General features: G+C 40.3%; 2 protein-coding genes across 5 annotated transcripts; both read left to right on the top strand.

Annotated features, from left to right (window-relative positions):
• The first annotated feature begins 9934 nt into the window (after nt 1-9934).
• On the top strand, nt 9935-12422 carry spic (Spi-C transcription factor (Spi-1/PU.1 related)). Of its 4 annotated transcripts, none has more exons than XM_084573659.1 (5): nt 9935-10326; nt 10431-10518; nt 10606-10727; nt 10813-10915; nt 11007-12422. In XM_084573659.1, exons 1-5 carry the CDS (start codon nt 10285-10287, stop codon nt 11489-11491), a joined length of 840 nt encoding a protein of 279 aa, XP_084429785.1. In that variant the 5' UTR covers nt 9935-10284; the 3' UTR covers nt 11492-12422. The 4 variants fall into 4 exon arrangements, with proteins under 4 accessions (XP_084429785.1, XP_084429784.1, XP_084429783.1 ...); XM_084573658.1 differs by having other exon boundaries at nt 10810-10915; XM_084573657.1 differs by having other exon boundaries at nt 10431-10727.
• A 773-nt stretch (nt 12423-13195) lies between these two features.
• On the top strand, nt 13196-14556 carry spi2 (Spi-2 proto-oncogene; the record flags this gene model as incomplete). Its single annotated transcript, XM_084573876.1, has 4 exons — nt 13196-13274; nt 13362-13438; nt 13548-13704; nt 14055-14556. Coding segments are annotated over 4 exons (624 nt in total), but the record flags the coding sequence as incomplete, so codon positions are not given.
• Between the last annotated feature and the right edge of the window lie 3312 nt (nt 14557-17868).

Raw genomic sequence — 17868 nt, 5'->3', positions numbered from 1 at the left:
TTATATCCCTTTTTTGTTCACTTTTCATGTGATCCATCTCTGAAATCACAAATTTCACAAAATAGCCAAGAATACAAGTTGAACTTTACAAAATAAAAGTCTGCATCATCTGACATTGCATAAAATGTTCCTATAGGGAAGTAGTGGCAAAGATACTTAATCAGTTTCAATAGTTAGTTTGTGGTGACATGCAATCCACTGTGTTTAAAAACAGGTACATGACAAAAAAAAAAAAAAAGTACACTTTCATCATGCACCTGAACGCAGCTCAGAGTTTTGCTCAGTAAAAAGTTAAACTTTATTTAATTATAGATTATTTTATCACAGACACAGTGATAACTCTTTATTTTTACTTCATACAGTGTTTAACATGTCTGGAACTACAAACATATTCCAATACTTGTTTGCTGCCACATTTGCGAACTGTAAGTCAGATTTTTATTATGGCATTTTGTGTGTGCATAACTTAGGTCTATTTATAGGCTGCAGGCTGTAAAACAGATTATAATGAATGCAGTTAAGTGCAGGCAAAGTACAAGAAGTAAAAGTATGATTAATCCCGTAAACCTCATTGGTAAAACATGACAGAAAGAAAGGATTTAAATAGTTTTGTAGAAGTATGTTTGTTTTATGCACACAGTGTGCATAACAGCGTTTTGGCATAGTCTCCAGTCTCGTAACGTGTCTTGCCAGCAGAGGGAACTAGAAGTTGGAAAGTTCTGCTTTAGAAATAGCTCCTCTCCTTGCCTGACATGCATTTTCCACTCACCAGCTCACACCATGGGCAGTGTGATAATCTGCTGTTTGGACAGTGCACATGAAACGCCACTGACTGTTTACCTGAATGAAACCTTCACCCACTGACATCTGCCGACCTTTCAGAGGTCGCGATTCAAGGTTGAAAGTCACTGTTTTTAGTGTTCACTGAGATTATTTGTGTTGTTTCCTGGTTTCTCAGCAGACAGCAAAGTCACTACTGACTCCTCTCCGGCCAACTGTTGTGTCACGGATTTGAGAAGTGGGGTGAGAGAGAGAGGGAGGGAGAGGGAGAGAGAGAGAGAGAGAGAGGGAGAGAGATTTTTGTACAGCTTGTCCACCTTGTTATTCCCGTGCCAGCTACAGCATGCATGTCTGCCTATCTGTTGATTTGTGGCTTCGTGTCTGAATGCACGTCACACTTTGAACTGCTTCTCATCTCATCCAGCACCGAAGCAAGAGGACTCAGGTACGCTGGGACGTTGCTTTTTCTTTTCATTCATTCGCAGAAAGTTTGAGTAAATCTTGAAGTCCTCTACAGCAATCTGAGAGAGAGAGAGAGAGAGAGAGAGAGAGAGAGAGAGAGAGAGAGAGAAGAAGACGAATTGTACCTTGAAACCTTTGTCCTTTAAGAAGAGTGTTATCTGTGCAGCTGTCGGTGTTAGAAAGGTCATTTTGGGTCACCCTAATGCAGTGAAGGACAAAATTTAATCCTGTGTATACAAATAAATGGACAAGAGTGCTTGTCTTGTCTTATCAACTGATTCTCCCACTTTGACATTGAAAGCTGACCTTTTTATAAATTGCTGATCTCACACATTAGCACAGACAGAGAGCACTGAATCTAGCTGATCATTTACTTCACCGTGAGTGTGTTATCGCTGGGACGGGATCAATGGGAATCCAATTACTCAAGTAGGACAGTAAGTAAAGGTGGATCACAGAGTAGAAAAGGTTGATGGGTTTCTTAGCAGACAGAGAGGAGCACAGATGATGTGTGTCTGTGACGGGTTTAAGACGTCCGTGCAGCCAACTTTAATGTTTTGAAGCGGCCTTGTCTCTGCACAGGCCCACATGACACACAAAGCCCCAGAGGAGACAATATGGCGTCTGTTTCAGTCTGCTCATTCTCTAGAAAGTGACATAACATTAAGAAAATAATTGTTTGACACACACAAAAAAAATTGATTTAACTCTGGAGAAAATACTTGGTCATTAATAATAAAGGCACCACGTTGTAATGGAAATGTTTGCTCAAGGCCTTATTGATTTTCTGAGGCCGCTGGTCTCCAAGTCAGAAGGTTTTATTGCACCAAAAGCAACAAGCTGTTGCATAACAGGCAGGAAAAGGGGGTCTGCTTCTCCCCGTGAAGCAACACAAATGGATTAGTGTTTCAGTTTGGAAACACAAGTGCATGTGAGCATGTGTGTTTAAGGCAGCAATAGTGAAATAATACAAGTCTCTGTTTCTGTGGATGCATTTCTCATCTTTTCTTTTGCATTTTTGAGACAGTTTAGAGATAATAAAAGTTATTTTTATGATTAAAATGAGGAGTTCTGTACAGATTACACTGATATAGCAGCTAATCCATAAAATGTTACTTTAAAATAGGTTATATAAATGAAGTAAGTAATGAAATTCACATTTAAGATGTGTTTTATGATATTTTTCTTACCCTTTTCTATATTTTTATCCAGGCATTTAGAGGGAAAACCCTTTCAGGACTGAAAAAATACATTTTACCAGATAACAGCAGTCAATTTGAGCCACTTGGACGCCTTTGTAAACACATATCCTGAAGAGAAAATACCACATTCTTACAACTTGTAGAGAATCTCTGCAGCTACTGACTATCTGTAACAACATCTAATTATTCTGCTTACAGCAATCGGTGACACCTCATAGGATTCACAACTTTCCGTGAGGTTGAGCGCAAATGTAACAGATATTCAAGCCCAAGGGAGGCTGTTAAAGGATTTGTCCTCGTTAAAAGACGTCTTCTGAAACCAGAGAGAACGCAGACGGGGCCACATGTTGCGAACGTGATGCAACATAAGACAGTGAGGGGGCAAGCGTTGACGATATCTATTCTGGGACTGGCATGAGGGGTGAAGAGTTTTCTGCAGTCGAAGCTGAGACCTGGTACAAGAGGGTCACCTTGAGACTAACACTCACTTTCGAGCCACATTCATGCAAACAGATATGCGTAGAGTGGTTTCAGTCATTAGAAAAGCTTCTGGAATTCTTATTTCTTGAATTCTGCTGGAATTTAATGACGTAACGTGTAATTAATCACTTCCATTTCACGTCTCTACTCATGTTTAATTATCATGCCAGTGGGAATAACAGAGATAGCTTCCACTGATGGAGACAGATGGAGATGTATACAGGGCCTAAACTTAGTAAGATATGCAGGTCGAGGCTAAAGATAGTCACAGCGAGTGAGCAAGTTTTTCCAATCACGGCAGCACCGAGAACACAGACAAGTAAAAATAGTCGACAGGAGTCTGCGGCCGTGACGAATGTTATCGTTAACTTTCTCTTTTTTTTTACATAGTGATAATTTCGGTGAAAAGACCTGACACCTGCAATAACCTTCCACCAACTCTGATCTCTCTCTGCAGCAGCCAGCCTTCATTCTGGAGGGAAAGGCCCCAGTCGAGTCCAGCGGGGGGGATGGAGGAGGAGGAGGCGGGGAGGCCGGATCCCTCAGCCCCGGCTCTGCTGCTCTGCCTCTGACCCAGACAGAGACCCCCGGACCCTGGCAGAGCGAGAGCCTGCTGGCAGAGTCCTGGTCCACGATGGGCGACGTGGACCCCGAGGACACCAAGAGCCTCGACAGCAACGACGGGGCCGTTCTGACCGGAGAGGAGAACCACTCCTCCAACTCTGACATGGTCCACCTGGAGCGAGAGGAGGCCGAGATGCTCGAGGAGGCAGAGCAGGCAGCCAAAGAAGAGGAGAGGGCCAGGAAAGCGGAGGAAGAGGAGGAAGAAGATGAGGAGATGCAGACGAGCGTGTTGAGCGTGTTGGGAGGGGAGAGAGAGCTGTTGGAGCTCAGGGAGGAGGAGCAGGACCTTCAGGCCCCAGAAACTAAGGAGCTCCTGGTGTCGGCAGAGGAACCTCGTGTGGAGAAGGCGCCTGCAGAGTTCAGGCAGGTGGTTCCCCCGATGGCCCTGCCTCCACTTCCTATCCTCAAGCTCGAGCCCCCATCTGCTACCACCACCCCGGTCCCTTCAACGACAGCCTCTGAAGTAGAGGAGCTTTATTCCACTCGGGGCCTCCACCCTCCTTCTATCCTCGCACCGGTGGCAGCAGAGCCTCTAGTAGCGAGCCTCGAGCAGCTTAAATTCTCACAGATTCCCCTGTCGGACGTGGACGAACATTCAGTTAAAGAGAAGCTGGAGCCACAGCCAGCTGCGCCCAAGACCAAACCTCTGAGCTCCACCGAGCTGCTGTGTGGAGGCGCCGCTTTAGTAGCCGTTGTGGGAGTAGTGGCCTACGGTGCTGTGGTCTACTGCAAAAAGTAGAAAACCTCTCCTTGAATCCCCAGACAACCTTTCAGCGCAGGTCTTCTCTGTTTCAAATCCTATTCCGAATGAAATATTCCACTTCACTCTCTGAATCCTGGATTTTAGTCTCTTACTGACAACTCTTTGAATTGTAATTGTTATCACACACATTAATTAGATATTTGTTCCAATTTGTTTCGTGCTACCTCAGCTCACAGCAGAGCTCACGGCCTTTGTTTTTCTGTTTGATCTCTGAGGAACCATAGCCAGTAAAATGTAAACCTGGAGTGTAAAACTCGAGTCATGTACAATGTTAAAAAAAAAAAAAAAAAAAAATCTTGATACTTGAAGTGTTTGTTTGAGGTTTCTTTGTGTGTGTTTGTCTCACGTTACTTCACCAGAGAACAACACGAGGGACAGAATTACCAGTTCCTCTTCTTGTCATACCTTACTTTATACTAGCAAAAGCCAAATCTTATGTCAAGTTGTGCTTACAGCAAGACCACATTTTAAAAATACTGGCCATCCGATTGATATTTAACACATTTAACAAGAAATATCAGAGTACTGTGGCTTTGAGAACACTGAAAATCACATTATCACACAAGTATAGGGAGATTGGGCTATAAACCTGCATTAACCTGGAAGCTACACACTCATATACCTGAATAATACAAAAAAATATTATATAGTTTAACTTGATGTAGACTACTTTTCAAATACAGCAACTTTAGTATTAGTTTTAGCTCTGTTTTTGATCTCTTCTGACCCATACAAAGATTGATTATCTTCCTCTTTAGGAGCTAAATGCTCCACTATATTCACAGTGAGTTTTTTTAGTTTTCTCAATCTAAACATATTATCTAAACTTCCCGAAGACGTTTCAACACTCCTTCAAGCGGCTTCCTCAATTCTCGGTTCCCTTTGTCATAATTAAAGAAGCTACTTGGATCAGACTGAAAAACTTTCCGGTATTTCAGTTTCCTCTGTAAACAGTTTGTGGCCTGAAGAGGGAGTAAGTATTTTGTAATCATGTTGCGGCACAGTGTATTTGTATCTGATGGCACAGAGGGAAATAATGTAAAATAAGTAGTAAATTCCAGTGTCTTCGTACTATAAGCATCTGTGCATTTAATTAGATGTCTGTCTCTTTTAGCTGTGGGGCTGGCCGGTTAGGAAATACTGAGCTACATAACCAAATCCAGCTTTTTATCCTTACACCTCAATTGGTATGAACTCTGACCTTTGACCTCTTCGTGCCAGGACAGCAAGAGATTTGGACCGAAGCACACAGAGTAAATAGTTTTCCTTTTTTTAGACGTTCACAGTGAGATGTATAGTAAATATAAAGTTACAGGGAATCTGGATTACGTGTCAGGGTTACAGCTCTTTCCTGCCATCTGCTGCTCAGTCAACTCCCTTACAGTAATTTAGCAAACGGGACATAAAAAACAATCCTAACCTCGGGACACGAGAACTTCCTGTTCACTCTATGACTGTTAACCAAAAGGATTTAAAGTACAGACTGCCAGTGGCATCGAAAGCGTCATATTTTAGTCATACCTTCATGAATCAGCAAATAATTCCTGCAAACTAATCTATTAAATTACTTGTGCTTTAGTATGTGTATCGGCTACAACTTGTGTCTCATACAATACTGAGAAGAAAAAATAAATCAAAAAGTCCACCACAACCATCACTCGACTATAATTTTGTTTTGACTGCAAATGAACAACAGTGAGACACTGAAAGACAGTCTGGACCAACTACGTCCATAAGTTTTTTTTTTTGTTTTTTTTTTGGTGTCCTCATTCAGGACCCAAGCGTGATCCCATAGATAATGGTTATATCTCTGCGGTTACACCAGCTTTCAGTCTAATAGACGAATTACACACGAGTGGTTTGTCACTTCTTGATTTTCATCGAGTGCCAGTAAATAAAGAAGAACAATGGGGTTGCCTGTGCTGCGGTTAGCCTGCCGTTCCCACACCACTGCCAAAATGCATGCAGCTATTGAATTGAGAAGGGGAAGGAAAATGCTTCTTTGTTTGGAGAGATACAGCTGCAGCTTGTGCGCTCTCTCACAAAATGTTGTGCACCACCTTCACGGATTAACGTGTATCTCTCCCTGGCTTTGTATTTTTCCTCTGACTCCCATCTCTTTAAAAACACACATCTAACCACACAGGTATTGGAATACTATTATATAATATATATAATACAGAGAGACAGACAACCATTCACACTCACATACACACCTACGGCCAATTTAGAATCACCAATGAAACTAAACAGCATGTCTTTGGACGGTGGGAGGAAGCCGGAGTACCTGGAGAGAACCCACACAGACACAGGAATAGAATAGAATAGAATATGATTGCATAGAATATCCCATTGTATCGTATTGTGTCGTATCGTATCGTAGAAAGAAAATAAAATTGAAAACAGCACATGTACAGTATATCATAAAAAAATCTAACGAAGAATAAAAAAATCTGCACAACAGAATAGAACAGAATATGATTGCAAAGAATATCATATCGTATCGTATCGTTTCGTGCCGTGTCGTATCGTAGAAAGAAAATAAAACTGAAAACAGCACATTGACGGTATAACAACATTAAAGAATAAAAAAAATCTGCACAACAGAATAGAATAGAATAGAACAGAACAGAATATGATTGCATAGAATATCGTATCGTATCGTATCGTATCGTAGAAAGAAAATAAAACTGAAAACAGCACATAAACAGTGTATTATAACAAAATCAAACAAAGAATAAAAGATCTGCACAACAGAATAGAACAGAATAGAATAGAATAGAATGGAATGTGATTGCATAGAATATCGTATCATATCATATTGTATCATATCGTATCGTATCGTAGAAAGAAAATAAAACCGAAAACAGCATATATACAGTATATTATAACAAAATCAAAACAAAGAATAAAAATCGGCACAACAGAATATACTAGAATAGAATAGAATAAAATAGAACAGAATACGATTGCATAGAATATCGTATCGTATCATATCTTATCGTATCGTATCGTATAAAGAAAATAAAAGTGAAAACTGCACATATACAGTGTATTCTAACAATATCAAAGAATAAAAAAATCTGCACAACAGAATAGAATAGGATAGAATAGAATAGAATAGAATAGAACAGAATATGATTGCATATCGTATCGTATCGTATCGTATAAAGAAAATAAAACTGAAAACAGCACATAAACAGTGTATTATAATAAAATCAAACAAAGAATAAAAGATCTGCACAACAGAACAGAACAGAATAGAATAGAATAGAATAGAACAGAATAGAATGTGATTGCATAGAATATCGTATCGTATTGTATCGTAGAAAGAAAACAAAACTGAAAACAGCACATATACAGCGTATTCTAACAATATCAAAGAATAAAAAAATCTGCACAACAGAATAGGATAGAATAGAACAGAATATGTTTGCACAGAATATCGCATCGTATTGCATCGCATCGTATCGTATCGTATCGTATCGTATTGCATCGCATCGTATCGTATCGTATCGTATCGTATCGTATCGTATCGCATCATATCACATCGTACCGCATCGTACCGCATCGTATCGCATTGTATCGTATCATATCGCACCGTATCGTAGAAAGAAAATAAAACTGAAAATAGCAAATATACAGTGTATTCTAACAAAATCAAACAAAGAATAAAAGATCTGCACAACAGAATAGAATAGAACAGATAGCATAGAACAGAATAGAATTAAGCACAACAGAGTAGACTCAGACTCAAAAAACGCACAGATGAAATAGAACAAAATCAAACACAGTAGAATAGAATAGAATTAATCCCTAAAAAAAATAGTAATAATATAACAAAGTTTATCATGTTAGTTTAGCGTGTTAGCATGCTAGCAGTAGGGTTAGGGTTAGGATGGACTTAATCGATGCAAAAAATTGGTGACAATTTGAGAAATGGTCAAACCGCGACCAAAGCTATAAGACATCATACTAGTCCACGAATGTGCACTACATATCATGCTAATCCATATGATTTCACTGCAGCCGCTGTCAACAGGCTGTGCATCTCTCATAGAATACACAGAATAGTGTAAAGGAGAAAAAACAGAGGTAGAAAAGTGTGAAATTGAAGTGCATTGGCATTTTTTCTACACAAAGGTATCCCGTGTTACTTCCCTTTTACAAGTGAGCGGATGAAGTGATCACTTTAGATATCAACTTGTGATAAAGATGATCAGTGTTCATATAAGACTAAAGAGCATAAAGCACACAATGAGCCAAAACACCAACCTAGCGGAGCAGAGCCCTCATCCCACAAGGTGCCAACACCAGCACACAGCTGTCAGGCTTCAGCTGCAGCCCGACAGGTTGTGGTCTTTAATTTATGGAGTTTCACCCTGAATGGAAACAGGGAAAGAAGGAGTGGGAGAGAGGACGAGGTTTGTGGTTCATTGTTTTTATCAGCCTGCTGCACAGGCAGGAAACACACACACACACATGCATTGCACACTCACGTCCATAATTGCATGCTTACACACACACACACCCACACACACACACACACACACAAGAAGAATATGATAATTTACTGTGACAAGTTGTTTTTCTTTACTGGTGGAATAACACAAACACTTTAGAGAGTAAAAATCACTTAGATAATGATATAATATAAATATAAATCACAACACATCAAAATGGAGTCATCAGAGTGACGCTGTAACCTGACAATGTCACTCTTACTTAATCTGTGCATCTCCATTTCTTTGTTTCCGTGATGCTTCCAGCTAAGCACCCAGATCTGCGCTGCCATCACACTTTAACCGAGCTGAAAGGGGAACTCAGGAACAAAGTCAGTTGATATTTAAAACTGCACGCCTCAGATAAATGAACTTCTCAAAAAGCCCGTGTTTATTTGAACAGGAGGGGTTGGCTTTGTGGGGGTTAAAAAAAAAAGACAAAAGAAAAAAAAAGACACGCACTGACTTGAACAGAGACGGCCGCATTATCAACCATTAACTTTTACAATCACATTTATCTGAAGCTGCGCTTTTTTACAACATAATAAAGTAGTAGTCGATAGGAAATTTAAATAGTGGCGACATTTTCAGCTTTGCACGTACCAATTATAAACACCTGTAGATTGCAGAGTATTTGCTTGTGTCAGGGGCTCGAGGGTTTCGAAGATGCAAACAATAAAAATGAAACAGCTGAATAAACTTGTGTTAAAACCAAAAAGATTGATTTGAAAATAGCTAATTTTTCTCTTCAAGTTTGACAAAAATCATAAAGGAGAGGAAAAAGGTTAGTTGCTTTGCTATTTTGATTTGAATTCAATATTTTTTAGTAAATATATCACATGAAATATGTATTCTTCTATCACACTTTCTAAGAAATATATTGTTTTGTGGGGGAAAAAAAAGATAAATGTGGATAATTATTTCCACATTAAAGCATTAGATAAAGTGGGTATTTATTTATTGCAGTTGACAGCTCATTCATGTCTAGGTGATTTTCATATCATTTACTACCAGAAAACACCCCGATGGAAAATTTCCTGCACATCTTTAGGGCTCAAATTTCAGAAAAGCGCATAACTGGACATTCTCATATGTAGATGTGTATTGTAGATACAGTACGTATCCGGCTTAATATGCAAATTCTCAGGTCAGGCTGATAATTGGTGGTATATTCCTGGGTCAAGTGTGCAATAAAAGAAGTTTTTTGCTGTTCGTAGATTGTGATCTTCACTATGAAAGAGAGAGAGAGGGAGAGAGGGGGAGAGGGAGAGAGGGTGATGCTCAAAAGTCTATCTCATCTGTGCTTACAAAAAAAGAAGAAGTATTCAACAGATTTAAATCGTCCGGCCTCTCTACCTATTTATGTGGCTGAATCCTGAACAGGTACTGGGAGGTCTGCCTGCGTACTATATATACCTGTCCAGACCGTGCACCTGCACCAGTAAAGCAGCGTTCACCTATTCACACAGAAATGGCCTCAACTGAGGGGAACACTCCGACGACGTACAAGTTGGTGAGTTGTAGGGATGCTGTGCAGTAAATGTTCATCACAGGTGTTAAGAAAAATTTTCATGAATTTAATCTTTTTATTTTTTTTTTATCCTGTGTCTTTTCCAGACGACCTTGGACGGCGACATCAACCAACACTTTCAGGATGCGATTGATGTGATTCAGCAGCATTCAAATAATTCATACTATGATTCAGGTACATGTTTTTTTTTTTTTGTTGTTTTTCTTTTTAAAGTTGTAATAAAAGGACAGTGTTTGATATCTTATGTGTTTTTCTTTTCAGATTACACCTATTATGAGACTCTGGGCGCTCAGCAGCCATCTCTTCAGTGTCAGATCTCCTGCTGCCTCGTCACACACCAGTCGGACGTCCCAGCTACTGTGTATGACTGGAATGACACAGCAGTAAGTGTTGAGAGAAAGCAGAATTTGTGCGTCTATATGAGAAGGATATGAAAAGTTGACTTTAAAATGCTTCTTCTTTCAGCAGCAGTCTTGGCCTCAGAACATCCCAGACGTCTCCTTGAGCCACTCACTGCAGAACGAATCTCCACATTTCTACTCCATCTTACCACCACAGAGGAACAGCAAAGGTGATCATATTAAGATGTTCAGAAGTAATCACCAGTTCTCATATTTTTTGCTTGACCAGCCCTAAAACAAGACTTATCTCCTTCCACTCAGGTCGTAAGAAGCTCAGACTTTATGAGTACCTCCACGAAGCTCTGAATGACCCCAACATGGGAGACTCAATCCAGTGGACAGACAGCGGCAGCGGCACCTTCCACTTCGTCTCCAAGAACAAGGAGAAGCTGGCCGAGTGCTGGGGCCAACGCAAGGGCAACCGCAAGACCATGACCTATCAGAAGATGGCGAGAGCTTTGAGAAACTACAGCCGCACGGGCGAGATCATCAAAGTGCGTCGCAAGCTCACCTACCAGTTCAACCCGGACATCCTGCACAGACTCGGCTCCACGCAGCTGCCCATGCACCTGCCCTGCCACCCAGCGCGGGAGGAGGTCCACGGCCAGCAGCAGAACCCATCAGAGCAGAGCTACTGCGGCTCTGTGGCAGCGGCGGACTGGCACAGCTGGTATGCACACTACCAGCTGCAAGAAGACTACGATCTGGCCTCGAGCTTCACCTCACACACCTCGTCCAAACTCTGAGCCGGAGTTTACACACAGATGGAAAGATCCTTCAAACCTCAAAAGGTTTTCACAGACTCTCTGCATTCATCCATGTTAAACTGATAATGAATCAACAGTCCGTCAGTCAGAAGGTGTCGTTATTTTCTGTATTACTGTAAATTAAGTTGTAAATACGAGTGAACAAAATGTCTAGATTTAAATGAAAATGTTTGCTTTTGGAAAACTACATACATTACCTTGTTCTGCAACTGCTTCCAGTAGAGTGTGCATGTTAAAACATACTGTATCATTTAATAAATTGAAGAGCCAGGACTGAGAGGGTTTCAAAGACTACATTATTTCTCCTGTCCAGCTGTCTCAGCGAGTGAATCTCGTGATCATCTATATTGAAGGCTGATTTTAAATGGTTCGGTTCGACGTGGAGGAGCATCACTGTAGAGTATTTGTAAATACGGACAAAAACTCCTAATTTAAAGGTCGTAATTAATCCCTCAATCTCTTTTCAATTCGTAAGACATTTTCACAAACTGCATATTTATTTTTTGTCGTTCGGTTTGAGCTGGCGCCGTCGTCTGCGTGTTTTATTGTGCGTTGTAAAGCACGCATTGGATTGTAAACTCGTTGACCTTTACAATAAAATGTGCAAAATCTGACTCTGACCTTTTCTAAGTCTAATTTAGAGAATTTATAACTATCTACTAATGTCACACATGTTTTGTACTTACAAGACAGTATATTAACCTCTTAAGGTGCTGGAAGGTTAAATTAGCCTTAAAAGACATATAAAATATAATTTATATGTGTGACCCTGGTCTCTACGGATAGATAAGACTTCAGAGAACGCATTCCCAGTGCTAGAGACAGCTGTGGCTCTTATTAATTTGATTTATTTGTGCTAAACTAAAGGAGAAATGTGTATTTTTATCCTCTCCTAAAAATTTCTTATAGCTTATATAGCAGAAAACACCCTGAGAGCAATGACATCGTGCACTAAACTCTTAAATTAATGAAATATTACTATACTATATATATACATATATGTTCATTATGTATATGTTCGTATTAAACAAACTTTTAGCAGCATTTTGCTATTCAAATGATATTTCTTTGCAGAATGACTCTCTTCGTATTGCTTGGTTTTAGTGGCTTGAAAGAAGTGTTGGGGGAAAAAAAAACAGACCTCACTGGCGTTACCGTACAAATATTCATAAGAGTGTGTTGAAAGATTTGGCACTGTCTCCATTGTAGTGAAATATTACAACAGGCGCACAAAATATGAAATTAAGACACATCCTGTGAGGAAAAATATGTCAGCAAGTGTGTTTTTCCTGAAAAGAGAGCATTGTGTAGAAGCTGCCTCCAGGCCAGGTCTTATCTGGTTCAGCGGGGAGGATGTGGTCAGTGCTGGGAGGCTTTGTTGATGGGTTGACTGGTGGAGGTGTTGGGGCTTTGTGAGACGGTGGTCATTGTTCCTGTGGGCCCAGGGTAGAAAACGTCTGGTGTTATGCAGAAAAGCCCGCTCCTGTGGGGGGTATAATAAGAGTCCGGGTACTTGAGTGACTCAAAGTCAGTTGCGTGAAATTCGCCCAAACTGCAAGGACTGTGCTGCATTTAGCCTCATCAGTGATGGTAAAGGGCACATTTGTCTATATGTATAACCTCAAAGGCTATTGAGGCCGTGCTCGAGGCTGCTTTTGAAATATTTATTGCTATCCGAATTCTTTGCAGGAGACTCAGACTGACTTGGAGGTGATCTTAGAGTTCCTAGAGGAGTACTACAGACAAAACACAGCAGAGAATGGTAAGAGTAAAGAGGACAGGGATGAAATTATTCTAAATTTTAAGTAAAGCCTTTCTTTGAGTAACTTTCTGCTTTCTTTTTTTCCAGAATACAAGGTGCCGTGGACTTCAAGCGTGCCTGTGGATGTTACATGCGAGCAACATTGGACATGCTACGAGCCACATGTAAGCATAATCATGTCTGTTTAAGTGCTTTTGTTCCACATTTAGAAAAAAAAAAACGATTTGAGTTTCAATCTTCTGTTCATCTCATTTTTTTTCCGTGCGATCAAAGAACGTAAAACCTGCACCTCAGCCCTTCCTGGCAGAGGATGCCCCACCAGCAGCCGTCAGCCAAAATACAACAGCAACATTGTCTGAGCGTGGTTCACTGCCAAAGTTTGTATCAACAAAACAATCCAGCAAACACCCAGCCAGGGCAGCGGGGAGTGGTGAGTTCTCCTTTTTTTGGTCACTAGATACTGTTATTGTCCCAGTTGCTATTAGCCTGGGGGAAACAATACCAAGAGAGCAAATAAGAGACCTTCCCTTTACCGTAAAAAACAATGGAGCTGTGCATGGCCTCGCTCAGTAGATGTTTTTACATATCTATCTGATAACAGCAGTGTTTACAGCTGAAGCCTCTCCACTAAATAGTATCCATCACTGAAGAGATTTGCTGGGAATTGCTGTAGTTGAGGAAATGAGTTACTGTAACCTGCATTAACTGTTATGGTGCAGCTGCATAAAAACATCCTTTAAATCCCCTGCTCCGTACTCACTGTTTGCTCAATGGCTGCAGGCAGAAAGGTGCGACTCTTTCACTTCTTGTTTGAGATGCTGGAGGATCCGAGCATGGCCCACTGTTTGTCCTGGGTGCCGGCAGCCGTCGGCGTTTTCCGCTTCTCCTCCAGGAATAAGGACCAGGTGGCGGCACTCTGGGGGCAGAGAAAGGGCAACAAGAGGCCGATGACGTACCAGAAGATGTCCCGGGCGCTCAGGAACTACGCCAGGTCCGGAGAAATCTTTAAGGTGAAGAAGAAGCTCACCTACCAGTTCAGCCGGGACACCCTGATGTCGCTGCAGAAGTGTCAAAGAGGAGACTTTATGTAGCTCATCTCTTTATGTGTTCTGCTTTAAACATCTATCTGCATTATTAGTGTGACGAATTGCATTTTATTCTTGTTAGCTTGTGGTGTAAATATGAAAAAGAAATAAACTATTTTACCTTTGGTCTGCACTGTTTATGGTTAAACATCCCCCAATGAATCTCATTTAACCTGAGGAGCATAAGTGAGAATACGCTCAGGTTGTTGCATGGTTAAAATGTGACGTTAAGGTTATTATTCTGGTTTATGGAAGCAGCTGCAGTGCATTCAAACAGAGATGCATTCACTAACACAGGATCAGTTTCAGGGACTTTTTCATATTGGAAACCGATCAGTTACGCTTCATGCCACAATATATATTCAGTATTTTTTATTTCTCTTGCAGATATAGTCCTGTTTTGGCTTCACTCCAGAGCACAGGGCTAGAAGAGCTGATTTACAGACATCGAATCTACAATTTTTGAAGGGATTGTTAGGACAATCCCTGCACTAAACCTTTAAGTTAGATTAGATTCAGATTCAGAAATCTTTATTTGTATGCCAGGGTGGCAAGTTAAGGCACAAGGGAGCAGCACGACGTGCAAGTACAAGACACAAAACAATACAAAGCATATACAAAAAAAAAAAAATGCCATGAATGTTTTAACTATCCAAACTGTCCGTGGAAGAAAATAAAAATAAAAATAAAAAATTTAAAAAATAATAAAAAATAATAAAAAATAATTAAATACATAAAAATAAAAAAATATATATGTATATATAATTTAAAAAAATAAAAAATAGCTGATTATGTAACATAATTAATTTGTAGATGCTTCCTTTTAAAGGAACTGTCTGATATTTTAAATGTATCTCAGTACAATATTCACAAACACGTTGTTGTGGATTTTTTCACAACGTCTACATGCACAATAGGTTGAATCAGTTTAAGGTTATCATAATTGTTTTTTTTTTTTTTTTCTGTCCATTTGATGGTTTATGTAAAGGAGGAAATTCAGATTTATCTGGTATCTATCATTGCTCTAAAGCAGATAAAAATCCTGACATTTCCTACTCTAAGAATCTTCTTTTATACTTCAGATTTTATTTATTCTCACGGTTTAAACCAGCGAACAAAAATAGTCACGGATTATACAGTAGTGCATTGTCTTTTCCAGTACTTTCATGATTAAGCCATTGAGTTCCCTATTTGTCATCGGTGAGACAACCACGCTTCATTTAGGGAGGAAGATTAGTACTCACCGCTTTATTTACTGTAGTGATTTAACATGCAAAACATATGGTTATATTACTGCGTGATGCCAAACCATAATACATTGTTATATAGATTAAAGGCCACAGCACACACACGCACACACACACACAGGTGTCTGGAGTTTCTGCAGCTTACCAGACCTGCTCAGGTTACGGTTGAACGTACAGTCACCGAACTCTGTGCATTAACGGGAATACGACAGCTGAAATAAAACTGACAGAAATGTAAATCAAGACAAGTTTGTGCACATCCGCTCGATCCACTGGTGTAACATACTATAGAATCCCTGCAGGGTAATTGCACATGCTTTACTTTTGAAATGCATCTGCGCTTTGAGTTATCTACAGTCACAAGTATTTTACAATAAGAGACTTTGCTCAGTCGCTATTTTTTCCCACCTTCTCCTTAATTCTGTCTAAAATATTTAATTTGTCGTGTTGTTTTCAAAATAATACTCGAACTTCTGAGTGATTTCAACTCTTTACTGTCTCCCCCCTCCTGAGACAAAAGAGCCCCACAGCTGCCTAATGTGCCTCTTAATCTGTTGACAAGTGCATATGAGCATGTGTCTTGTGTTAATGTATGAGTTTCAGGCCGTTAGAAGCCAGAGGGTGTCAGTGTAGTCCTTCTCACTTGCCTCCAGCTCCTTTTTAAACTTGGCCCGTGTGGTGTGACCTCATAGCTAAACCGCCTCTGTGATGTGAACTCGCGGCTGTCCCGGGCAATACCAAATGGTTTTGTGCTCTTTGTAGCGGGCCCACATGATACTACGCTAAGCCTAGTATTTACTGCTGGAGCCCACTCCCAGTTATAAATGGGCTAACTGATCTATGGGTGTCTATTACCAAGAAAGGCCACAAACTGAAGTATGAAAACAGTCGTTCTCTCGGAAATTAAAAACTTCCCGATCACATGAAGATGATGTGCTCCGGATTGCAGAGTAGGTCTAATTTTGTGTAGATAGCAACTCATTTAAAACGATCTTCCTCTGCATGTGAATGCTACAGCAGACTGAGCAGTGATGGCAGGTTTCTGACAGCAGGATATAAGCTGCATTCCTGCTCACAGAGAATATCCGCGAGACCATAAATAGAGCTGCGCCTTGCCTCGACTGTCTTTCTGGTTTGTCTGAGGAATTAATGCTGCACGTACAAAGAGCACGTCCAACATGATGAAGCGGTTATGATATCCATTAGGAAGTGGAGAGCAGCCACACATGCTAAGGTTGGTTAATAAAAAAAACAAAAAACAAGACACCGGGCTCTTCGCTGCTTGTAAATCCATCAGCTGTCAGCCTCACTCTTTAATCTTCACGACCCAATCAAAGGCCGATTCATCACTTGATATCGACGCGCTGAAAAGATTAATTAGGGCCGAAGCTGCCACTTGAGTCACTCTTTTCAAGTCCGATACACATGTCAAATGTCAAGGTTTATGACAGCTCTCTAAGAATAGGTCACGTAACCACTGCCCAGGCATCTCCCCCACCATTTATTTGCCAGGTCGGAAAGTCTGCCGTTCTTGGACAGCATTCCCCCTGGATTAAACTCATATCTGGCATCTGAGATCGAGTCACTGCTTGTCATCTCAGACGTTTAGTTTTTTTTTTTTTTTTTTAATAAACCCACAGATTCTCTGAATATGTTGTATATCATCCGAGCACAGCCCGTGATTGTCGGAGAGTATTACATCAGCCTCAGACCTGTGACAATGACGACACCTTTTCTTTTTATATCACACCTCCTGATGTGCCCGGCTCTTGAGTCAGTCTTTTAGTCGTCTTACTTTGGCAAAACAATAGGGGTGATTTCACCAAGGATAACCAGCCATAATAATGCAAACAGCCTGTGAAATTCCTGCTAAATTAAGAAATATTACTTTAAATAAGATAGTAACACAGTATATTATACTGGGTGACACATTCCTTTGATTTCAACAAGCGTGGGCACTTATTTTGAGTATATCCCGCATCCATCAATCTCCAGCTCGGCATGCAATATCTATGGCTGAAAATGTGCAGCAACAAATGCAGTATTATAATATATAACATTTGCAACAGAACACAGATATTTAAGGAATTTATTTAGCTTTTTTGTTTAAATGTGGATTGAAAAGATATGGGTTAGGGTTAGGGTTAGATATTCAAGAACTTGGAGAAAATCAGCATAAGTCTTTTTACATCTTAGTTTTTGCAGCATTCGTGGAGTAAACAACAGCAATTCAGCATTCTCAAAAAGAAATCAGGCCACTGA

Source organism: Chelon labrosus (genome assembly GCF_963514085.1).
Source record: "Chelon labrosus genome assembly, chromosome: 23".
Taxonomy (NCBI): domain Eukaryota; kingdom Metazoa; phylum Chordata; class Actinopteri; order Mugiliformes; family Mugilidae; genus Chelon; species Chelon labrosus.
Note: the sequence above shows the minus strand (reverse complement) of the source record. Positions and strands in the feature narration are given on the sequence as shown.

What these genes read in the sequence shown, in the direction of transcription:
- spic (XM_084573656.1), top strand. Translation starts at nt 10,285, where the DNA reads ATGGCCTCAACTGAGGGGAACACTCCGACGACGTACAAGTTG. An exon ending in ATGACTGGAATGACACAGCA is followed by an intron (nt 10,728 to 10,809) that starts GTAAGTGTTGAG and finishes TTCTTCTTTCAG; the next exon opens with CAGCAGTCTTGGCCTCAGAA. An exon ending in ACCACAGAGGAACAGCAAAG is followed by an intron (nt 10,916 to 11,006) that starts GTGATCATATTA and finishes CCTTCCACTCAG; the next exon opens with GTCGTAAGAAGCTCAGACTT.